A 24,524-nucleotide genomic window follows, 5' to 3' on the forward strand; every position below is an offset into this window, starting at 1 on the left:
CTCTTCCGCTCTTCACGCAAGCCAACCTGCACATCATGCAAGACAGAATATCAAGAAGAGCTTCAAAAACGTACGGCGCGATCCTGCGGCGTCGTTGGCATATGTCGATGTGACCTGGCTCTCGTACGACTAGCCTTTTCCACCCGTGCCTCAGGAGTACAACACTCGCACCGCGCATTCTTTGCTACCCGTCGGGAAGTCCACATGCACTAGCGTATTCCGGGAGAAAGTGGCTTCAGCGCAAGTCTCTCATTGGACCCATCTGGCGCAATGCTGGCGTCAAACTGTCTCCACATTGCGCCTCTCAGGCGTATGGTCATGTTTTCGACAAGCAAAGCCGCTGAAACAAGCCTCCCACGCCTTTCAGGTCAATTACCGAAACAGTCAGCACTGCGACGGCAAAGTCATGTTGGTCCTTGGAGTCATAGGGTGTGCGATTCTCGGATGTCTGAATCGGTACAGTGGCCTGAGCTGTGGGGTGAGTATAAAGATGGTGTTGTACGCTGCTGGAGTGATCTAGACATTACCAGCACATTCTTCTTCTTACAACGTGGGCTCAAACAAACCGACAGATTTGGTACCAGTCCCACAGAAACGACAAAGCACCCTGATCCACAGTAATCAAACGAGTACGTTTGCCATCATTCTCGACACGCAAGCTTCAAATCGGCATCAACATCGGCGTATCGAGCAAGGCTCATACATACACCACTACACCGCCCCTAGAGCCATCTGAATCGAAAGAAACACGCCCAAGTTCTCGTATATCGAAGATGTCAGGCTCTTCCGCGACGACTCCTCGCACTTCTTTCGAATACATCAAGACACCAGTCCAGGCATCTTCATCATCAACGTCTGTTGTTTCGTCATCGGCATCTACACTGGAGGAATCGAGCAAAGCTCGGGGCCTCTGGAATTCCATCAAGCGCCACGCGAAAGAGCACCATGAGGGCATGAACGCAGCATATGCCACATACTATGGCTCGGGCGCGAACGGACAAGGGCAGGAAGTCTGGGAATATCGAAGAGGAAGCAAGTAGGGAACGACGGATATGAAGCGACGATAGTGACAGATGTGTGGGTATGGTTCCGCGTTTCTGGGTTGGATTCAGCAGCCTCGGCATGCTGCATGAGGCTCATGTGCTTCAATTGTATGTACTAGGGGGGTATTTGGCGTTGGAGTTGATGTTTATATACCTGCTTTCTTCCTGGAAGTACTATTTTTTGCCGAATCGTATGATGACTCTTCGTCGCTTTATTTTGTGGCGTCGCTGCTGAACACGGCAGCGGTATGTGATTCGACTCACAGGTGAAGTGCTGATATAAGGCTTCCAACCCAGGACAGCCCGTGGACTTTTCTTAGACCCTCTTTGTGTTCACCTGGAAGGGCGTGTTATGGATTATCCTTGCGCTTCATTGGTGCCCATGCGTTGAAACTATCATTACTACGCAGACCAGCGGATGAAACTCAATACAGCCGCCTCCAACATGCAGCTATGCTATCTACTCCTGGCGCCTTTCTACTAGATCTTCGATCCCGGTTCTAACTCCCTCGATGATATCACGCATGAGCTGCTCTTCCACGGCATCCTCAGCCCAGCAGAAGTTCAACGTCGCGTTTCCATCGCCACCTGTTACAACATTGAGTTTCAAAGCATTGGCCACAATATTGGGAGATTGGCTGAACACCATCCGACCGACAGACCATACTCCTTCACTCTGAGTATGCTTCCATACTCCTGCACTGGACAGTTCTGCTGCAGACTTGCGAGGCTTACCTAATTTGTCGAAGAAATGTTGCTGCATAGAAGAGATGTATTTCAGCAGCGCGACGGGGTTATCGACGCCAGATTTGGCGACTTCTGTGGATATGGTGGATTTCACTGCGCGTGCAGTGTCCCATGAGAACTGCTGTAGGACACTCAGTCCTGCTGAATCTTTGAGTTTGGGTTCTCGAGATGCGACGCGCTCGTGAAGGTAGGCATATTCGGCAATCGTCATGGTCATCTGCTGTTCCTCCACGTTAAGAAATTTCTTTATCGATATCGGGCCTTCAATGTGAAGCCTCTCACAGTCTTCTGCTGAGAGGCAGGTGAAGAGTGACGCGGCGAGAAGGCATTGCAACGTTGCTGTTACGCTTGTCTTTTCAGATCGGCTGACTTGAGCCAGCTTGTCCGTAGTCGCTTTCGACAGGACGAGCGTGCGATAATGCGGTGGCGGAATCGGCGTAGCGTTCGGCTGTATAGCGTTGCCCGCCCATAGTTTCGGAGGTCGCTTTGCGAATACCGAGGGTAACAAGGCACCAAGAATGGCCTTGATGAAGTAAGGCCACGTTATAGTCATTGGATGTAAGTCCTCTAATGGCGGCGCTAGATCCGCAGATGAAGACTTGACAATCGCATCTGCGATGCCTTCCGGAGTGTTGAGGCCAGCCAGGAATGATTTGTGAAACGAGAAGGCTGACGTTCCGTCTGCTAGCGCATGGTGCCACATCCACGTCGCCGTGAACTTGGATGTGTCTTGTGGTGAAGTCAGGACCAGCAGCCGCCAGAAAGGCTTCGAGCCTAGGTTGTCCTTAAAATCGCGGCTATGCTGCTGCACTAGGTATCGATCGAGCTCTTCGTCCGCCTCGCCATCGTTTGGGAATGGTGTCTTTCTCTCGCATATCTCTACACAGGTACATAGATCGATCTCAGGGAGTTGCGCGAAGTATACGTTGGGATAGGATTGATCTTCATTCAGCGTGATGGTCGTCAGGACCGGGTGCTGGGCAATAACTGTTCGGAGCGCAGTATAGATTCGCAGTTCGAGCGATGATTGAGGGTTCTTTGATGCCACATATTCTGCGGTAAAGCCAACGTTCTTGTAGAACCCGAGATGGTGTCGTGCGGTGCTGTATGTTTCTAGTCTGCCGCATGGGCGCAGCTTCTTGAGGTTTGAAAGGTCGGCCATACTGTACAGACGAGAGCGGTTCTGGGGAAGCAAGAAAACTCATGGGTATCGCAGCATCCTACAGACAATATGTAGATCTGTAAATCCCTCACACTCGCAAGGGACGCCGCAAGGGGGATGGAGGGATTACCACTGCAAGTACCTAGGTACTGACTCGTGTCGCAACTCAACAGAGGACAGCGCGGCGAGAGCTCTTGCTACATCATGAAGAGTCGGACGTGCATCGCTGGGGAACTCGGCCTACTATCTAACCTCGTATACCCGTGGCTAGCTATACTGATGGTGTTGTGTTGATGCATTTGTTGTGGCATCGAACGCCGCCAAGATCAGGCAGGTGCTCCTAGCTTTCCGACGGGATCAATCCCGGTTTTCCTACCTAGGTACGTTCGTGCATTGAAAAACACGACCAACACGACAAACACGATCCAACACATGACGACAGAGCCGCGAGACGCACCTGACAGTCCAACGGAGGGCTTCTTGGCTAGCTTTTATCCTCCTACCATAGGGCTGAAGGATCAATGCAACCCCAAAGATGGGTTCACGACATGCGCAAGCGTGCACCAACGGCATGGGTCCAACATTAACCGGGGGCCAAAAAGACTAATGGGGCAAGCACCATACCTTGAGCGGCATAACACCATATCGACGGGCTCTAGAAGGTCCTCGTATCTGGAAATGCCCTCTAACCGGCATGATGAGTTCTCCAATCACGGCAGTCCTACAGAAAATGTATGCCTCCCGGCTTCAGCCTCGGATCGCCATCGCTTCAGCCACAGGCAGGCCGTGACTTTGATATAGAGAGAGCGATGAGATTAATGCTTCACACGGCGAGTGCATCGCTGTCCTGCCTTTACCGGCCACCATGGCTCCCTATCCGACGCCTCCTAAGGCAACATTCACGTTGGATGCACGACTGGACTGGAAACTGGAGCCACGATCAACAGACAATGAGTCACCACTGTCCAAGAGTCCAGCAGAAGAAAGAGCTGCTGCCTCGATGTTTATTGGTATATGTCTGGCCGTCACATTTGTACTCGCAGCGCCTATAGTATGGGTATGGCTTGCGGATCGAATCAGAAGGCGGAAACTCGATCCCTTTAGGAAACTGAGGGATCTAGAGCGCGAAAGGAAGCGCTCCGGAATTGATCCACCTCCTTATGCCAAAGCACCGCCCAAGGATTCGATATGGGCGAGACAGGAGAAGTATGCAACCAAGAAACCGCCGAGAGCCATCACGGCCGATCAGATTCTGGGCATCGACAAGCGATCCTACCTGGAACGCATCGTCCCTCAGAGTGGTTGGTCAACTCCCTGCTTTGTCTTGGAGCTTCCACTGACATGTCGCTATAGAAGGATCATCACAACTACTCACCGTAGCGCCTGCACACTTTGGCTGGGCTAGACAAGCCGCCACTTCTTCGGTGGACGAGCAATACATCAGCCCATGGGACGCAGAGCATACCCCGAATCCAGTCATTTTTCCATGGCTCCAAAAGAAACGACCATTCCAAAACGACATCAATAGCGAAAGCTCGGAGAGACTGCAGGTCATGGCCATGAGCAATACTTCATCACCACTTTTAGTCTCACCAGCGGGGCCCTCCTCATATGCTCAAGCTGACAACCCCTTCCTTGACTCCCCCACAGAATACACAAGCTCTCCACCTGACAGTGAGCAATCTTACGAGCCTTCAGAAACAGCTCTCAGAGATCGTCCGGCGTCCAACCAACTGAGCGATCAAGCGCCAAACTTCGATGGGTCTTCGAGCCTTTACCGATGTGACACATGTCAGACGACATACCATTCGCAGGGGCAGTTGAAGTAAGTCCCCAGCCTGGCGTTTCATTCGCAGATATTGAAAAGATCTGGAGCTAACACACTCGTAGTGTACACTTGAACCGCAAGCACCGACGGCGGTATCGATGCAGGCATTGCGTATCAGCTTTCGCACTCAAAGCTGATCTCAAGAGACATGAGCGCGGCGTTCACAAAGACATGTACGCAACGCAAAACTTCTATTGTCCCAACCCTATGTGTTCAATCCCCGAAAAGAAGTTCACGCGTAGTGATAATTTCGAAAGGCATGTGCGAAGATGCCGTAGTCGCGAGATTTGACGGGTAGAAATGATCAAGGCATGAGTAGTATTCCGAAAGCCTTAATTGTCCGGTCGCAGTCGACTACATACACTACAACATCTCGGCGGACATGTTACGGCACGCATTGTGAGTAATGCTCGCTGCTTACTTTACACGTTCCCTGCGCGCAGGTCGTTGGACCAGTCCACGTGGCGCCTCCACACTGCGCGTATAGTGCGGCTCCCGCAGCCGGCGCTTCTGGTGCTGGAGCTGGCTGTTGAGGCGCTGGTGTGGAGCCACTGCCGCCATCTTGCCCAGCCGCACAGGTCAGCGGCGCAGGCCCTGGAATGGAATAGGCCTTGCCACCCATGTAGGGCTTCCCAGTGGTGTCATAGACACTGAGTTGGATACCGGGGTCGTTGGCTTTGTAAGCACCAGGGAAAGAGACGAAGTTGGAGCCCTTGTTTGTGCCACTACCCGAGACGCGGATCTGTGCGCATTCCATGTAGAATTGGGCGCCGCCTGTTGAACATCAGCAGGTTGATAGTGCGATGGCCTGGGCTCATTACCTTGCGCCGAAGCGCTGTGGAGGGCGATGAGCTCGACACGCAGCAGATAGTCGCCCGGAGCAACACAAGTAGGCATGTTGAAGTAGTGCCAACCTCCGTTGGCAATCATCGTGTCCACAGCCCATTTTCCGTTACTCAGACCGTCTTGGGCAACCTTGAACCATTGAAGGCCTGTGGTGCCAGTAGTTGCGGCATTGTCTACCTTGGCAAGGTAGTATTGTATCGGCCCTGCGGTGGATACATTAGCTATCTGCTTCTACATGACCGAGAGAGCTATCATGAAGCGCCACCTACCTTTGTGGCTCGCAGCAATAGGATGATCGGGATCGTTAGCACCCTGCTTTCCACCTATGACGTGTCCCCACCTGTTCAGCGAAGTCAGTGTTCGTCTTCCATACAGTTCGTACATCGGAGTTCCCACCATGCGCCGACCTTTGCTCCAGCCGGAATGCTTATCACAGTGCTATCTGTATGCTTGATGTCTTTGTTGCAAGCAAAAGCCGCGTCGTTGACATTTGTGATAGGGTAGTCAGAATCGGGGGCGCGGACGCCCTTCAGTTGACCCTGCTCCACGCCGTTGACAGAGACTTTCTGAAAAATGGTATGGGCTGAGACAACACTTGCCAGCGCGAAGAGGATAAGATTCTTCATATTGGAGAAGTGTATTATGGTAGGGGTTTGAGACTTGCTGGAGTGGATGGGAGTGCAGTGAAGTACCATCCAAGATACTGATGGTCATCATGATTTATCATGGATTATATTAGCTAAACAAATTGGAGCGCGTGGCCTAAGCTGGTCGAAATGACTGATAATACGAATCTCGATAATGCGAGCCATGTGCTGTGGTCGTAGATTGCCGTACCGATCTTTGGGCGAGTCTTTGTAATCGTACACTATACATTAGATTATGGGTGGCTAAGATACCTTTATATACTGATCGGCCTGGGTGCTCCGTGCCTAATCGGACTAAGATTAGATGCCCCATAGTATGTCAAGTCATATGCAATATGTCGTTCGCGCAAGACCTGACAGGGATGCGGACACACAGGCTATGATTGGTCGGAGTTGGCCACGCTCATGACGGGTTCTGTAAGTCTGACGATATAACAATGAGATGAAGTTTTGTATTGTGACCATTTGGAGGGCAGACCTCTTTAAACTACTGGCGCCTACTGGTACGTTGTCGCTGAGAAGGCAGGATCCATCAAGCAATGCAAGAGGACATTGGATTGGTGCGTCCGTCTGGTCGATCAAGTACTGGGCAACCGCGCTCAGACAACCAAGCAAAGCTCCATGGCTTTTCCCTGGTTCTGCTAGCAGATATGTCACCGACCGCTTCGGAGTGAACACATGGTTGGGCCTGAGCAGAAGAGGAGCACTTGCACAGCGTATCGTAACACCACAGTTTATCCCTCAATGCTGTCCGCCGGTTCTATTCCGTCTCCCACGAAAGACCTGAGTGTATGCGCAGCCAGCGGTTTGCAAGTCTGCGAGGTGGATGTGATGATGGAGCGCTGCGAGTAGCGGGTTGCGCGCCGGGAAGCGATGAGGCACGCTGTGGAGCAAACGTACGTTTTGACGTGAAACAGAAGACTGCCTTTGACGAGGTTAGCAAAGTAGCTTGCGCAAGTGTATTAGGGGAACTTACCTTTACGAACGATTGAACCGTTATAGTGCGTGAACGCTGCCATTTCATCCAGACTTGCCGTGTTGTACACCTGACAGATTCGATATCACTACTCCATTGAGCCATCATGTTGGTACATGCATCATCAGGGTCGCCGGTGTTGTTCAGTTCTTGACCCGCCCAGTATGACGATCGCAGGTGTCAGTAACAGACAAGGTGTCGCTCGGTTCCTGATTACTCCAATTGCGAGTGTAGCGTTCCGAATAGAGAGTGACGCGACGCTGCGTGAACAAAAGATTTGCGGAGGCTTTGCGACCTGTTTCGTCCGTGGACATAATGGACAGTCTCTACTCTTTCGATGTCGGCACCGAGAGTTGAGTTGAGGTTCTGGACACGGAAGGTCGCGAAGCAGGCTCCTGTCGTGCCGGTGTCGCATCTCTCTTGAGCATTGACTGCCATTTCGATGTGGTGATCTTGAGTAGATCTTGAAACAATGTTTGGTCGGAAGGAGCCGGATTGCCGTCTAGGTGGTACATTATAGGCGAGGTAAACGACAGTGGAGAACAATGTTGAGGAGACGTGTAATGTGAAAAATGGATGAACGAGTACGGGGGAGCCGGTAAATACTTCGGAGCAAATTCCGATTTCGCACTACTCGTGCCTGGTGCCACCTGCAGGACGCGTCTTACATTTCCCAGCGGCACAGTCCAGCCCCGCGATTTTACGACGATCATCTGCAACCCCACGGTTGGGAGTTGGGGCTAGGCCGTGTCGCTGTTCGAGACGTTATTTAGTGGTAGTCACACCAATCAATTCTGCGTTTGACTGTTGGTTGTCAGGCTTCCCGTGAGTCGAGGCGCCAAAACGAAATTCCAGTCCACGATGGTCGCCTTTGAGCCGTCGGTCTTGGTCACACGTCGGTTGCGATCTGGCGACACCGACAAATGATGCCCGCGTCATTACCTTACTGGTTGAGCGACTCACCGCCACCGAAGCCTCAGGAAAAAAAAGGAAAAAGTCCTTTCTGCAATAGAGCAAGAGGAATCCGTAAGCGACGTGGCAATCACACGCTCATTCCAAAGTGAGGCTGCAGCAGAGCCAAAGATGGAGACTACATCGGAGTAGCGGCGTAAGTATCCATTGTGCGACTTGCCCCAATTGCCATGATTCAGCCAAAAAGAAGGTCGTATCATCTTCAAGCTTAATCTGATCGACTTTCACGTCTCGTTGAAAGAGCGGAGAATGACACCCCAGCGCTGCCGGACGAAGCGGTGAAAAGCTGCAAACAAGACATGCAGGTACGCGTATGCTGAAAAAGTACCTTTCGGAACGTGACGAGGGCCAAAGCTACGGGATCCCAGTTGGTGGTTGGGAAGTATCCTGGCCCCGCGCAAGAGCCAGCTGACGTAATCACCGGCGCGGAAGCTTGGGCGTGCATCTTCCCGTAAGCCTTCGAAGGCGCCCCATCGTACAATCGTATACATCACTTTTTCAGTTCCAGTGTCTCCATCAAAACCTAAAGTCGAAGGATAAATCGCACAATATGACAGCACGAGACGGCATAGGCTCATAAATCCGACGGGTGGCACTGTGCGGTGTTGGACCATCTGCACCTGCCCGGCTCATGACGAGAGACCGGACGCTTGCATGCGAAAGAGAAGCTACTCTTTGAGCCTCTGTGGATTCCTTCCTCACCAAGAGCAAGCACCTGTAGAAACACCGTAAACGTGAACGTGTGTAGGTGAGAAAACGGGAAACCGGCACCTATGGCTACACCCATCTGTGGATGGGATCAGAACACATCTCCAATTTCTGAAGTAGCATGTGGGGACTCCAGATTCTGTTCCGGAGTTTTGGAGAAGAGCCCTGGCCTCGCGCGCGCGGCGAACGCAGCCATGGCTTCACGACTCGGGTACCTGTCTCTGCACCTGGTACCCGGGTCATCGTTCTCTGGCACTGAATCCACAATCCGGTCCTTCGTAACGTCACCTCATCCAAAAGAGCTCTTACTGAAACTTGGCACGCGGTAACGATACGAGTGCAACGCAGGCGTCACCACTTTGTAGAACAGCTGCTCAACCAACACTTGTGGATGTTGTATCAATGCGTGCTGTTGGATGACAGTAACCGCGCCCCATGAATCGAACACTCATTTCTCTTTGAAGTGTGGCAACCCCACTAATGGCTTTTTGGTGTACAAACCCAGAAGGGTAGCACACAAAAACGCTGATCAAACACTACTGAGCATTCAAGACGCGATTACGTCTGCATACCTCCTTCCCGCACGGGCAGCCGCACCAGCAGGAACCGACAGATGGAGCACGTTTTCACCGCAACATTGGTAGGTATTGAGTAAGGTAACTGCAGGTTGACAGCAACTCACTCGTTATTGGGCTCTCGCGCTTGTCGCTACCACCGAACTTTCATTTCCTCGCTCTCCGAGGATCGCTTTACTAGCACGTAACGCGCTCTTCACTTATAGCCCGGCTTGGTCAATTCGCAGGCGAATTCACCATCTCTTCCCATTCTCTTATCGAACCAACGGCGGGCGAACGCAGTGCTCTGGTAGTGGAGCGAACCGCAACCATGAACGGGCAAGTCCTCGATCAACACCATGACAACCACCAGCACTGACGCTGAAGACAGTGCACCAAACAGCCCAGTATCACAGGCGTCCAGTACGAATGACACAAAGTCCGAGCATAATGTTTCTCGACTGCGGCGTGTCAGAGGTAGTATACCATGGCAGCTTTGGATCGTTGCTGTCATCGGGTTCTGGGAGAGGGCAACTTTCTGGGGACGTGAGTGTTTTGATCACACCGCAACATCATGCCTGAACTAGCACTGACTCTATTACGGACAGTCACAGCCCCTTGGCGTATGTCGTTGCCAATACCTCGTCTCCATCAACTGTTCTGACTAGCTTGTTGTAGAAAACTACATGGAACATCCCCGGCATCACGATATGGAGCACACCCCTGGTGCGCTTAACCTTGGCCAGACGACGGCAACACGCATTTACTGTGGATTCTTCATAGTCTACTTCACAAGTCCTGTCTTCATAGCGCCGTTGGCAGATAATCATCTGGGCCAATACAAGACTTTGCTGATCAGCTTGACGGTATATGCCCTGGGATGTCTTGCACTGGTCGTCAGCTCGCTACCCTCCATGCTCGGTCGAGGCGCGGGTCTGCCTGGTCTGATCATTGCAATGGTCCTGATAGCCCTTGGTGGGGGTGGTGTGAGTAAAGCAGTCAACAATCATTCCTACGCGTACTGAATTTCTTAGACCCAGGCCATCATGAGGTCTTTCATCGCCAACCAGTACACAGATAGAGCTCCACGAGAAATGACGCTTTGCGGAACGCAGAACCGTTTGCTTCAATGGCTGAGGAGACGCGTGGCGCGAACGTGTCTTTCGAAGTACTTACCAGCGTCGTCGAAAGGCGAACGGGTCGTCGTTGACAGCGAAATCACTCTAAAGTTCATTTACAATCTATACTTCTGGATTGGTAACGTAGGAGCTTTGTCGGCATTTCCGTGTGTCTACATTGAGAGGCATCATGACTTCGCTCCTTCGTATGCGTTGGGTCTTGGCTGTATCATCATCGCCCTTGGGATGCTGGTCTTCGGAAGGAAGTGTTTCGGTACGCATGACTCACTCATTTGGTACGCCTTATGCTAAAACATTACAGTCAACCCACCTCAGGAGGCAGATGTCATTGTACCTGCTGCGAAAGTTCTTAGCTGCGCCGTCCGCAACGGGTGCCGGATGGATCGCGCAGACCCAGCGTATCAGCGCCTGGAGAAATCCAAGGAAGTTCCATGGAGTAGCCAGTTCGTCGACGAACTGACACGTGCGTTAGGCGCTTGTCGCGTGCTGTAAGTGCTACCACTCTTGTTTCTCAAGCATACTAACATGTAGACTAGCCTGGCATTCATCGTCTTCTACATCTGCTTCGACCAAATGCAGAACAACTTGATCTCTCAAGCGAGCGATATGGATACTGGTAGTACACCCAACGATGTCCTTCCCGGCATGAACCAAGTGGCATGCATTATAGTCAGTCCGTTTGTGGAGTACGTCCTCAACCCCATGCTAGCCAAGCGGCGCATATATCTGAAGCCAGTCACTCGCATTGCCATTGGCTTTTGCTTCGTCGTACTCTCGATGCTGCACGCAACTCTAGTGCAGCATTACATTTATGCATCCCCGCCCTGCTTCGACCACCCAACAGACTGCGGAGACCGCCAATCTGTCGCACAAGATCGGCCTAATGTTTGGGTACAAGCGCCGCTTTATTTTCTCATAGCGACGGGCGAGGTTTTCGCCATGACGACAGCCATGGAATACGCAGAGAAGCACGCACCCAAGGAGATGAAAGTGCTCGTACAGGCCATCAACATGCTCATTACGGGGATAGGCTCTGCTATCGCGCTAGTCATCGCGGAAGGGGCGCGCGATCCATACCTTACCCGATTCTACGGTAGTCTGGCCGGAGCTATGGCCCTCACAACCATCATTTTCTACGTGGTGTTCCGCAACAACGATAATGACGACGTTACATCATCGCTGCACGGTTCCGCAGACGTGGAAAAGGGAAACAAAGACGCCACGCCTACACCACCCCTGACAGCTTCACCGTTTCGATCACGCGAATCCTACCTGAGCGTTCCCACGACGATTAAAGACGAGGGCATCGAATTAAGAGTGATTCCACCTTGCAGACTACGACAATAATTGAGCGACTCAACACCACTATATCTTAGTCACGCGACGAAGCATACGTTGCCCAAAAGTCGCGTACGCCCCTTGGCTAGCACTAAGTAACGCGACTTTTCGTTACGGCTGTATATACGCAAGTGCAGGGTGGCTTTGATGAGGATATTGCAGTGCAACGCCAGCGAAGGTTGAATTCGAGGCAACCGTTGCGTCTCCAAAGTAATATGAAGCCATTGACATGGACGTCTTTAGGTGTACTTCGCCGAGATCTTACCTCACTCAGGGATAGAAGTGGACAAGTTATCAAAAGAAATACCAATAAGCCTACACTGCCTTACAATATTGCACACTTTTGTTTTAATACCCACAGATTTGGTTGAACTGATGAAGATGCCTCAAATTGGTATCATTACTCATAGCCCTCGTAGATCCAGTTTTGCAACCCGTCCGCCAGACCCACTGGCCCAGCAAACGTCTCTCTCAACGCACTCGACAGCATCGAACGTTCCATTACCGATAGGAACCCAATTACTCCCTCCGTCGATAGTAACATCTGACCCACTAGTTCCAACTGCAACGGCTGTTTGTCTCCTCCCTGGCACCCAACTGACACCCGATCTATATCCGCGCGGAAACGAGTCAGCCTTTCGCCAGCTCACGCCGCCATCGTTGGACCAAGACGCCGTATTGTTGCTGGCTGTAGGTTGCTCATAGTCTCCACCGACTGCGATACCGTGACGCGTATCGCGAAAACGCACTGAGAATACACCGGCAGCGGCACCACCAGAGATGGACGAGTTCGCGACCTGCCAGCCATGACTGACGCTATCGGAACTTGTGTAGAAGATTCTTCCTGGATCCACGCCGCCACTTGCGATGTACCATCGGCCCGCCGCAGCTTCAATGCATGTCCCGCTTGCTGCGAAGCCGAATTCGCCGTCCAGCGCTGGCGGCATCGTCTTGTTCGAAACAATAGACCAGTGCGCACCACCATCCCACGTTTCTAGCAGACGGAATTTGCCGTCGACAGGATCACTCATTGCAACGCCGTGGCCTTCTCTACCTCTTTTTGTCTCGAACGCCATGCAATCATAGAATGCTGTCTTTTCCTCATTGATGAACGTGGGTCTCCAGCTCTTTCCGCTGGACATTGGCGCGCGAAGTCAGTATACGTGTTGCATGTAATTTGTTACGAGCAACTCACCCATTATCCGTTTTGTAGATGCGTGACAAGTTTCCCTCACCGATCGATAAAGCAACGGCATTTTTCTTGGAGAAAGCCTGGATATCGCGGAATTGGAAGTCTGAAGCATTCTCGAACGCAAATTGCGGAGACACGTCGACCCACGTTCTCCCGGAGTTGGTGGTACGTAGGATGGTGCCAGACGTACCGGACACCCACAGTACCTTTTCGTCAACAGGCGAAAGGCCACGGAATTGTTGTGTACTGTTTGTGGGGGTAAGCGTCCATGAGAGAGGCTTTGTAGGCTTTGGATGCGCGAATGTGAACGAAGCGATCGAGAACAGGATGGATAATGTCTTCATGATGCAAGCACTCAGGAACAAGGCAATATTGTATACAGCAGTCGTCTCAGAGTTAAAGAGATGATGCTGGAGAGATTAAGTACCTAATCAAGCGCAGCTATCGTGCCCCGCAACGGCCTTTAGCCTTGATAGGCAGGTGCGACATTCGCCACACCAAAGTAGGGGCATTGAACCCAGCATCAAAGACTTGATGAAATACATGTCTTTCGGACCATGATGGAGTATCTGCGCGAAGTACGCAACTTTACGTCTAAACAAAGCATCCAACGATGTTGAATTTGATGTTGCTTGCACAGTTCACATATAGCGCAATGTAGGTTTCGGACCGAGATCGACCCAGACGCCTGTAATGTAGCAACTTCAGGGTTGAAATGTGGAAGGGACCTTGCCATCATGACTTATATATCTGAATTCGCCTATGTTTCTGGACATATATGGATCACGGAAGAGTTGTTCGCTCTGACTACTTGCGACACTTGTCTGAATACCGGAAACATGCGGCCTATATTGAGTATCGGTAGCCTACGTCTTCGGCATAGCCAGGCAAACTCCTAAAAAGACTGATTGGATAGGTGTCAATGGATGACATTTTGGAAGTCGAGAGTTTGCATCACGCGAAGCTTGGAGAACCTCGATCATGCCAACGACAGCAAGCGGATTCAACGATGCATGTATCGAACATCTTGCAATTTAGAGCTAGGTGATAGAAGAGTTTGAAGAGAAAAGACGCAACACGCTTGCTCATTGATCGATCGCAGCTTCGGTAGCTTTCAAAGCTCCAACTACAGCAAAGCATATCATGGGAGTGACTGCGTAACTGATCTGCCGGTGGGTTAGTGGATGCTACCAGCTGACAGTATCTGATGGTTTCTTACTGTTAAGAATTTTGCAACAGTCATCTTCATCGACTCCGCTGCACCTGTAACATCGGCTAGCGCTACCAATATCATAGCAGGCGGACCGGTCGGCATGAGCATCATCGAGAACCAAAGCATAGGGTCTGCATCTAGAAGCTTCGTCTTCGAGGCGATTGCGTAGATCAAAGGTATGCTTATTCTGTTGTCGATTAGTCGAAGCTTCCTCCATGTAGCGGGTAAAGAACCTTACAAGGGCCAGATGATGAATCTAATCAAGGTCACGGTCGCCAGACTACCCTTGTGCACCTCCCCACTGTGCTCTCCGCGCTTCATGCGCAACAGGCTCTTGCTGAGCTTTACCCCAACAACAATGATCTGCAACGAGGCAAATAGATCGCCGATATTCTTTATCGCCGCCGTGATCGACGCGTTGAGATAACCACCCTCGTTGCTAGGACTGAAAAAGATTCGATGAAGCGCGGGCGTCAATCCAATTACTGCTCCGACGATGGCGCCGATCAAGGGAGCGTTGGCAAAATGCCATGTGATTTCCAGTGTCTCTTGTAGCCATGGAGACAAATTGTTGAACCATGCTCTTGTCTTTAAATATCCTTTTACCTCCACACGATTTGCGGGCTTGGTCAACTGTTGTGGAAGCAGCGAAGTCTCCTCATCGACGATCCCATCAGGACCTCGCTCCATATCACTACTCCCGCCGTCTCCGTTCGCTTCGCCGTTCTCCGAATCATCGTCCTCTCCATGTGGTTCATTGGATGCGTCCTCATCTCCTGGCCTCAACAAGCGCGGCCCAAGAGCAAAGGTAAGCGAGTTGCTAACCATTGCATTCACCAGGAAGTATGATTCGGCTCGATCCATGGCCTCACTGCCAGACTCGCCGCCAATGAGTATGGCATCGAGAACTTGGGTTTGCTTGAGAGACTGTATAAGGAGGAGGGGAAGAGAGGTCGTGTTATTGAAGGCGATTGCTGGTGCTACCCACGCTGGCAGTTTGAAGAGGCGCGTAAGGACGCGGCCGACGAGGACAGAAAGTAGTGTATAGGATATCGACCATACTAACAATTGTGGTAAGCATATAGTTGACAAAGGCCCACAAAGTAGACTTACTCAGAACAGGCACATATCGCACTCCGGTGTCCTGATGCAGATTGGAGCCAATTTTGTAGATCAACAAAGCCGGCAGAAACATGCGCACGCATAGCTTCGACACCTCCTTCGCCGCGTTGGGCGAAAGCAAGTTGCATTGTGCTGCGACAACACCAAAAGCAATGGTCAGGAGCACCGAGAAGGCAGCTTGAATGGCGCCGGTGAAAGGTACGATGAGTTCGCCTGCAGCCACACCCATGATGGGAAGAGACGTCTAGCAGTCGGTAGCGGAGGAAAGTCCGAGTCGATCGTGTAGTAGCGGAGGTCAGAATGATGTAAAGCGTCGAGTAGTCTTCAAGCGTGAAATTAGGAAGACAGAGTTTAGCATCATCGTCGTCGTCGCGCACGCGACCTGGGCCGCGTTCCTGGACCATGACGTCGGTGCAGCGGGTCGCCGTTGGAGACGCCAATCCCACGCCGCGGCGCTATCAGGCAGATTACTCCATCCATCGCGTCTCTTCGGGCGTCCATTGGAGACCCCGAGATTCCAGTAGGTCGTGTACCGGAGTTCCCGAAGATAGGTAAAGTGCGAGCTGTGCTGTGGGCCAGAGTGCTCTTGAAGATGTAGCAGCGCCGGCACGCAAGACGCTTGGACGGTCACGTCGGCGGATGTGTGAGACGCTAGATTAGTCATCGGAGCTAGCCAAGCGCTTGGCGAATGCTAGAGCCTCACAGGCACGATAGGTTCATAGACCGAATTCCCCACGCGTTTCGTCAAGAGACAGTGGTATTGATACACGACATAGGAAATCTAAATAGGACATCTAAATTACGCCACCTATGCACAGCGCCTGTACAGAAACTCCGCTGACCGTCGTCTTCGCCGCAACATTACCGACGCGTCCGTCTCGCATCTCATCCCGTCTCACAACACGACGCCCCTCTACGCCGCCTTCTTTGTAGCCTTGGTCCTCAACTTCATCATCAGATACACCAGTGTGTAACTGCTCACCGAGAACAACACGACGATGCCGGCGTTCCTCCACCCATAATACTCCTCCGCAAGGTTCAGGGTCCGGAGAAAGTCCGCTCCGCTCTTGTACTGGCACACGCGGCAGTCGACGGTGGCATCGGGATTGAGCAGGTTGATACCGGATCCCATACCCTGCTGGTAGACTGAGAGGTATTCGCCGCAGGTCTGGTTGGCAGCAGGGTCGAAGATGGCGAGCTCGCTCGATTTGCAGTCTACATTCGCAGACCAGGTGGTGAACACCAAGAGAGAGGACATCAGGTAGTTGAATGGGTCCAGATAGTAAAGCCAGTACCTCCAGAACGGCTCGAGCTGACTGTAAGGAACCAGAACTCCGCAGAAAGACACCAGTGTCGTGACGAAGAGAGGGTTGACGAGCGAGGCGAATACGGCGTTGGGAGAGTAGGCTGCGATCATCTGCCCGATACCAGTATACAGGAACTCGTAAACAAGCTGCGATATGTCAGTTCTGCACCGTCGACGCTGCCGTGAGAGGGGGGTTGCCTACCACAACGAAAAATGTGCTACCAGCGTACTTTGCTGCACCAGGCAAACCTGCCGTGAAGTACCAACACACATAGTACATGACCGCACACACGACCAAATACGGAAGCTCCGAAACGATCAGTCCTGTCACGAATGGCGCCCAGTGGTATGTCTTGCTCTTCTTCTCGCGCGTTTCGTATACATCGCGGCGTTGAATGAACAGCGGTTGTAGCTGGGAGATAACGCCAGGGGCCACGAAAATGAAGCTGAATACAGTGAACAGTCGCAACTGCAGGTCCTGAAGACTGTCGCCAATCATCCAGAAGGTGAAGCCGTTTAGTAAAGCCAAAAGGATGTGCATAATCACCTTGTTGTTGACGTAATCGGTGTTGCGGAAAAGCGAGACGTTCATACGATGCGTAACTATTTTCACTTGCTCCCACATGGGCGAGGCAAACGCATAGCCATCATCGACAGTACCCGGTGGGCGAGCGGCGGCTTCCGCAACGATCCTGTCAAGCTCTTCGGTCACGTCGTTGTACTGTTGGGATTCGAGCCAAACCCTGTTCCAGTCCGTGTTCTGAGACAAACTGCCGGAGACGACCTCTATCATGTGCTCGGCAGGGTTTGCCTCGCGTGGACATGGCGCTCCCTTGCTAGCGAAGTAGGATTTTACCGTACTTGCATCGTCACCGATATCGCCAAAGTAGACAGTCTTGCCACCCTTGGCGAGTAAGAGAAGCGTATCGAATTGCGCGAACAACTGGGCTGATGGTTGGTGGATCGTTACGAGGATGGCCTGTCCGACTTCCGCGAGCTTGCGCAAGAAGCGCACAGTGTTGTATGCAGCTTGCCCATCGAGGCCAGACGTCGGCTCGTCCAGGAATATCAGGATGCTGGGCTTCGCTACCAGTTCAACGCCGATCGTCAACCGTTTACGCTGCTCGATGGAAAGGCCAGCACCAGGTCGGCCGATGAGTGTATGCTCGATGTCGTGGAGTTGTAAGAGGTCAATTATGGTGTCCACGTAGCGGAGCTTCTCGTCTCGTGGTGTTTCACGAGATTGTCGGAGAAGAGCGGAGAACTCCAAAGCCTCGCGTACCGTGGCCAACGACTCGTGTACGTCCATCTGTTCAACGTAGCCTGCCGATCGCTGGAACGATACCGGGAGGTCTCGTCCATCAACCATGATAGACCCATGGATCGTGCCGTCGGTCTTCCGCTGAGCGAGAACGTCGAGTAATGTCGTTTTGCCAGCCTACATACAGTGTTAGAGTTCAAGACGCTCACAGTGGACATTGAGGTATGACTTACGCCCGAAGATCCCATTAAAGCCCCAAGAGTTCCGGGCTTCACGAATCCCTGTACGTTGTCAAGGAGAACTCGATCGCCTGATGGAGTCTTGACAGTGTACGTAAGATTCTTCCAGGTAAAGATTGAAGTATTGCGGATGAGTTGGTTGGCGAGCGTGTTATCAGATCCGGAGGACGCGGAGCTAGCATGTGGCTTCTCATATGATTGAGACTCCTCGTCATCGACGTGGATATGCTGAGTCTTCTTCTGTTTCTCTCTTGGGATGAGGAGTCCACGGCCACCCTCACCCATCTCCTTCCATCTTGACGTGAACACTATCGTCAGAGCGACGAAGAAGACCCACCACGAGAGAATGATACCGAGATTGCGCCAGAGATGGCTATGACTGAAAGACATGGAGGCCAGGTAGTCATCCCCTGTGACGATGACTGCCCCGGGTCGTGCACCATTAACGCCAATACACGACTGCCCACCTAGGTCTGGCACGTATCCTGGCCCATTGGGAGCGAGATTGGGACCTACACACGGTATTTGTTGATCGTGAAACTCGTTGCCTAGCAAAGCCTCAAAGGCGTAGGCCATCGGGTTGATCCAAAAGATCCAGACAAACCAAGGCTTCATCTCAGGCTTGATGATCATGTAACCCATATACATGAACAGTGCCGAGACGAGGAGACCTGAAGCTTTCGTCGCTGCATCAAATGTCGGGAAGGCAGCACCGATCATGCGGAAACATGCAGTCATGGCCATGGCTGAAGCGAAGATGACGACCCAAAAGGTAAAGAAAGCTTCTGCGGTAGTCTGGAGTCCGACCATGAAGTATATGACGATTCCGAAGTGCGACATCTGGAACAACATCAATGGTATGTCGGTAGCGACCTGAGCGATGACGAAAGCGGCGGGGTAATGCAGTGCAAATGATCGATGTTTAGCCAGGACAGGCCGTCCAGTGAAAGAATCTGTCACCTCTGAGAGCCCCATGTAGGCAGGGTACAAAAGGCAAAAGAACAGTGCGCCACCTTTGAGGAACAGACCGGCCGAGTGATCCGGTGCGGCGTAGAACAACGAACCAGCGACAAGAGCTTGGATGAGGGTAGAGACTTGCTTGACGATTAACACGGGCTTATCACCCCACAGCACTTGGTACTGTCGAGTAACGGCCGTCTTGACCTGAGAGTAGAAGCTCGTAGTGACAGCGGCATTCTTTGGTAGAAACTTGTGCTTCTCTCGGGCTATCATCTCTTTGAAGTCGGTCGTGTTCAATTTCGCCTCCTCGCTGTCGGGGTAGTCGAGTTCCGCACTCATCGCTTGCTTGATGGACGATTGTTCGTACGCCGCAAGTACTTCTTCGCCATTGCGCGGGAACTTCTCCTCATAGCCTTCGGCGACGGCTCGTACATCCGAGATCGTTACGCTGGTCAGGAAGTCGGCTTGGTTCGCGGCTGGGTCGCAAAGAAATCCGAGATCTTGCATGAAGGGTACTGCATCCTCTCTCGGTCCATAATAGATCTGCTTTCCCTCATCGAGGATAAGCACCTTGTCGAACTGCTCATAGATACCGTTGCCGGCTTGGTACAAGGTTGCAATGGTAGTCAACCCAAGTATGTCGGTCATGGCACGCATAGCCTTCGTCCAATCCAGTGCTGTGCCAGCATCTAGGCCGCGCGTAGAGTTGTCCCAGCAAAAGACGCTGCCGCGCGTTGCGAGACATTCCAAGATGGAAACGCGTTTTCGCTCACCGCCTGAGACGCCGCGAATGTATTCGTCTCCGACCTTGGTGTCGTGTGTGTGCTCAATGCCGAGTGACTTGAGTAGAAACTCCTTGTAGACTTTCGCGTATTGTTCGGCAGAAGTGATGTCGGGCGGCAGATTGTAGGGGACTTTCATGCGTGTTGCGAAGTCGAGGGTCGCACCGACGGACATGGTAGGGAAAAAGATCTCATCTTCTGTATTCATGACTGTAGGTAGGTTAGCATTTGAAGTGTTGCTTCACCAGAAGACTACGCACCTATCTGACCGCGGTAGGACTTGGCTTCATCACTGGACATGGACCCAAAAGAGACGTCCCCGTCAATTTCGGCGTAGCCCTGTCGGTGATTCGACAATATGTTCAGCAGTGAGGTACAGCCTGCGCCCGGATTACCCAAGACGAGAAGCATTTCTGGAGAACTGTCAGCATCATTTGGTTCGCGCTTGATGGATAGGCGCGACATACCTCCAGGCTTGACACATCCATACGAGTTGTCGATGATTGTCTTCATTGGCGCACCCTTTCCCCTATTCCCGAACGGATTCAGCTGCGACAGCACGTTCTCGTTGAAGACGGCATCGTTGCTGATACCCTTGACTGTGAGATTCTTCCATGTCACACCCAACTTCCGGGCTTTGCCGCCATTAGCTTCGTCACGATCCCTGAGTACTCTGACTTCTTGCGAGATAGGCCATGTTTCGCTGTGGATGGGTGCACTCTTGGAAGTGGGTAAGTAGTCTTGATCGACGCGCTCGGTGCTGTACCCAGAACTAGGAGTCGTTGATTGCATTTGCAGTGCAAATTTGTGTATAGTAGGTACTTGAATCGATTGGAGGCCAAATGCTACAGCAGGAAGTTTGGTGTTGGCGGCTGAAAAGACAACGGACTGACGGCTGGATGGTGTGGACCAGAAGAACTGCAGGACCGGTAGTCCATATAGTCAAGTACCAAATTTGCTTATCTACATCATCTCTTCCATAGATCTGAAGCCACTCCGTGCGCCATCTAGCAAAGCTCTTGGCCGGAGAGAGGTCGAACCGCATAATCTGTTGTGGTGGAGGGCGTGCTGCAGTACGGCCGTAAGGCCTGGGTCGAAGACACGGCCGTACCCTTGCGCCTTCTCGGGCCGTCACATATGCCCACGAGAGTCGGAGGATCAACGCGCCGCCAGACGCCTGGCTCCGACTCCGTTCCATAACAGATTTGAAATATAACCGCGAAGACCCGATCGCTTACCTGACTGCTATTGTTTACTGATACATTTGTGGTTATCGTGTTCTTAGTCATGAAGAATTCGCCGAAAACGTCAGCTTGGCTTTGGTCAAACAGCAATCTTTTGCGGATGTTCCTTGTGCGGTTAACATGTACTCGTATCGATGCGCCTGTATTGGAAAACATGTCAAAACCTTGAATGCCATCGCTTCTCGGGTGCTTCTTCAGTGCATCCCATGTACGTCGGACCGTGATGCGCAAGGCTGAGTACGTTTAGACCTCTCGGTGATCTTATAAGTGTTTCCGCGCATGTATGCATCGTGATTGTGTGGGCTACAGGGTCGCAGACACACCATGCTGGCAAACCGGAAGGCATAACGACTCGAAGATGACGTCATGTGATGATCGCCAATGATGATGACCTCGGCCCACGTTATCCAAGAGACACCCCAAACTCCTGAGAGCCTACGTTGACGTTGGACTACCTACTTTGCATGTTTTTATCTTGATGTAGGCTGCAGACCTGTTCAAGCTTTTCCTTGTATGGGGTGGACCCACATAACACGCCTGAACAGCTGCGAATACCGGTTAGCTTGTCGGCGCACAAACGATGCGCAATCCGCGTCACGTAGGCGCCGAGATACATGGTAGGTAAGAACGCCCAGAAATTGAATCCTACGATTTGAGCGTCCGTGAATCAAGACTAGACGGTTGCAGCAATGCTTATAGCTCTATGATTTGAAAGTAGCTGACGCGAAGTTTGACCCTAGCCGAGCAAAGATGTTCTCCATCGGGCAAACAGGTACTGCGCATGAATGAATGGAAGAAAGACTACATAGCGTGGTGATATGAGAGAGCTACGAGCTTCTCCAGATCGGCTTACAGTATGCCAAATCGTGTCGCCATACAACCAACTCTTTTACTTCTTTATTCTCTCGCTTCGCCGGACGGGCTTTGCAAGGTTGTATATCACCAACGAGCATCGTAAGCATGTAGCACAATACGGTCCACGGAACATCCAGTCAAAAGCTGAATAAGGTTTAGTCTCCGAAGCCGACCACACGATCTCTCCACTGCGTGACATGCCTCTGTGCATTACTGGCGCAGAGCGAAGTTTGACGGAAGAGGCTTAGTCTCCGAGGATTAAGGCCCCCAGCTAACCGTGTTTCGAACTCGCGCTTTTGAGGGCTTGACCTTGACGCATGCCAGAATTGTGAGATGATCTCGTGCGCCTCTAGGCTGCTCGTTGGGCAACCATGTATATCACGTGCCAAACCATACGGTCAAGGTTGTAAGTAGCATACGAAGAATGCGCAAGTGCCTGTCAACTTGCGGTTGTATCCGGTTACCAAGGTGTCTGAGAATCTGCGAGATCATGCGGTACTCAGAGCCTCTTCCCATCGCTGTCGGAACTGTCCCTCTCCGCGCTGTATCTTGTACCAGAGCACTACTTCCAAATACGAACGAACCTCTACCCATGTATATAGTGCTAGATCATGAGCAAGAGTCGTGGCGTATGCACTGAACCAGCCAGATGTATCTGTGTCCTGCGATGCAACCATACCGATGGACAATACCCACAAGGCGATTTCAGCGTTTGCAGTCGCGAATGTAGGCATTAAGTCCTCGATATATCTCTTGAGTTCGATGACTAAGGTGGACTGTAGATGCGCATGCGAGAAGTATGTCGGTCCATGAATGATGAGCATGTATAATGCTATTGCGTATCGGATGCATTGGGAATTCGAACATGAGTTCGAGTATTTGAGTTGTGATTTCGATGGTGACCAGGAAAGTAATTTGTGCAAGACGAAGCATGTTAAGTCATGCAGATGAGTAGTTGAGAGCTCTTGCTGGCGTGATACGTGGAACACATGTCGAAGCCGCGTGAATACATCGCCGATTGTGGGATCCATGTCGAGTTCCGAAAGGCCGAGTGAAGACTGGTCTTGAGAAGACGCTGGTAAATCCAACCATTTCGATATCGGGGCTATTCCGTCTCCAATATCCAGATGATCTTGGACGCTAAATTGCGGACTTTGCGTCAGTATCAATGAGACCCTGGATTAGAGGATTAGTAGAGCGACCGTAGATAGCGGACGATGAGTGACATGATTACCACGTGACCATTCGCGCTGTAAGGGGGCTTGTGAGTTTCAATAGATGTATGCCGCCTCGCATTCGCACCATCTTCTTCACGCCATCGATGTGCATGTTACCGATTGTCAAATTGCCTTTGCCAAACTATAATTTCAGATGTCAGCGTATCAAATGAAGGGGCCCCAATGTTCAGAAGATCATCATACCTCTATGGCAGCAAGCGTTACGACCGAGTCCATGGTTTCGTCCTCATAAGCCTGAAGCGGGTCTTCAACTCGTCGCCGGACTAATGAAATGGAGTCTGCCATGAGAACCTCAGAGTTGTCGAATCCATTCTGAGCTCTCATCTCTATGTCCAACGACGCTGTCTGGAGGCTGACGTGGAACAAAGCGGAGTCATGTAGCGCAAGTGGCCACCATGACACAACGAAAGGGTTTGACATTGCGTTGAGATCCAATGGATAATACTGGAAGGCGATGTTTGATAAGACTATGGCGTATCAGTAAGCAGGGTAGTTGCAAGAACCTTCAGCAGGGAGGGATTCTTGACAATATACAAAACTAAGGGGGTCATGGTAGTTTTGCGAAGTTGTCAGCGCATCCGGTGCGGCTTTTGGTACGTACAATGAATCATGAGTTGCTGAACGCGAGCCCGGGGTAGTCTTGTGGCTGGGTAAGTGTCGAACGGGTCGAAGGCCTTATTTGCAGGATGGTTCCACAGTGCAGGTTGTTGGTTTCCATCCAACACAGGCGAGGTACTTGTGTCATTACGTATGCTCCGGGAAGTATAATTAGAAGGTACAGTCTCGGTGGACGACGAGGTAAGTGGCTCGTTTGCGTAGACACAGCTGGCTTTCCGTTTTCGACAGCGTGAGCATGTGGGTGTGCGTAGATCGCAGCTCAATTTCGATCTCGCACAAGCATCGCACGATCTCCTGAGCGTCCTACGCATTGTGAGGTACTCTCCGGAGGTTCAGGCATGACCTTTGTCTGTGATGAGGGGATGGAGTGCTGCGCATGCGGGAAGACGCGGGTCGCCCTCGCTTACATTAGCGTCGACAAGGGTTGGTGTGATGGGCTGAGCTCGTGTGCCCGTCATCAACGCCATTCTCCACCATCGGAAAATGAACTCTCTACGTGAGTCAGGCAACGCCTCCTTCTCAAAATCTCTCATT

General features: G+C 51.7%; 7 protein-coding genes across 7 annotated transcripts; 2 read left to right on the top strand and 5 right to left on the bottom strand.

Moving 5' to 3' along the window:
• Positions 1-1,503: 1,503 nt before the first annotated feature.
• J4E86_008725 (uncharacterized protein) lies at positions 1,504-2,952 on the bottom strand (the record flags this gene model as incomplete). The annotated part of the gene is made up of 1 exon (XM_051449235.1): positions 1,504-2,952. The coding sequence occupies one exon, from the start codon at positions 2,950-2,952 to the stop codon at positions 1,504-1,506; it is 1,449 nt and encodes a 482-aa protein (XP_051299654.1).
• Positions 2,953-3,817: 865 nt separating this feature from the next.
• Positions 3,818-4,781, top strand: J4E86_008726 (uncharacterized protein; the record flags this gene model as incomplete). The annotated part of the gene is made up of 2 exons (XM_051449236.1): positions 3,818-4,253; positions 4,306-4,781. The coding sequence occupies 2 exons, from the start codon at positions 3,818-3,820 to the stop codon at positions 4,779-4,781; spliced, it is 912 nt and encodes a 303-aa protein (XP_051299655.1).
• A 384-nt stretch (positions 4,782-5,165) lies between these two features.
• Positions 5,166-6,252, bottom strand: J4E86_008727 (uncharacterized protein; the record flags this gene model as incomplete). Its single annotated transcript, XM_051449237.1, has 4 exons — positions 5,166-5,554; positions 5,602-5,829; positions 5,896-5,966; positions 6,023-6,252. The coding sequence occupies 4 exons, from the start codon at positions 6,250-6,252 to the stop codon at positions 5,166-5,168; spliced, it is 918 nt and encodes a 305-aa protein (XP_051299656.1).
• Positions 6,253-10,193: 3,941 nt separating this feature from the next.
• Positions 10,194-11,969, top strand: J4E86_008728 (uncharacterized protein; the record flags this gene model as incomplete). Its single annotated transcript, XM_051449238.1, has 4 exons — positions 10,194-10,469; positions 10,518-10,875; positions 10,924-11,110; positions 11,159-11,969. 4 exons carry the CDS (start codon positions 10,194-10,196, stop codon positions 11,967-11,969), a joined length of 1,632 nt encoding a protein of 543 aa, XP_051299657.1.
• Positions 11,970-12,364: 395 nt separating this feature from the next.
• Positions 12,365-13,496, bottom strand: J4E86_008729 (uncharacterized protein; the record flags this gene model as incomplete). Its single annotated transcript, XM_051449239.1, has 2 exons — positions 12,365-13,094; positions 13,156-13,496. The coding sequence occupies 2 exons, from the start codon at positions 13,494-13,496 to the stop codon at positions 12,365-12,367; spliced, it is 1,071 nt and encodes a 356-aa protein (XP_051299658.1).
• Positions 13,497-14,237: 741 nt separating this feature from the next.
• On the bottom strand, positions 14,238-15,716 carry J4E86_008730 (uncharacterized protein; the record flags this gene model as incomplete). Its single annotated transcript, XM_051449240.1, has 4 exons — positions 14,238-14,318; positions 14,372-14,552; positions 14,604-15,426; positions 15,479-15,716. The coding sequence occupies 4 exons, from the start codon at positions 15,714-15,716 to the stop codon at positions 14,238-14,240; spliced, it is 1,323 nt and encodes a 440-aa protein (XP_051299659.1).
• A 684-nt stretch (positions 15,717-16,400) lies between these two features.
• On the bottom strand, positions 16,401-20,827 carry J4E86_008731 (uncharacterized protein; the record flags this gene model as incomplete). Its single annotated transcript, XM_051449241.1, has 5 exons — positions 16,401-16,940; positions 16,996-18,231; positions 18,288-20,245; positions 20,296-20,448; positions 20,503-20,827. The coding sequence occupies 5 exons, from the start codon at positions 20,825-20,827 to the stop codon at positions 16,401-16,403; spliced, it is 4,212 nt and encodes a 1,403-aa protein (XP_051299660.1).
• Positions 20,828-24,524: the final 3,697 nt, after the last annotated feature.

Source organism: Alternaria arbusti (assembly GCF_024043155.1).
Source record: "Alternaria arbusti strain BMP 1465 chromosome Unknown scaffold_14, whole genome shotgun sequence".
In the NCBI taxonomy this organism is placed as follows: domain Eukaryota; kingdom Fungi; phylum Ascomycota; class Dothideomycetes; order Pleosporales; family Pleosporaceae; genus Alternaria; species Alternaria arbusti.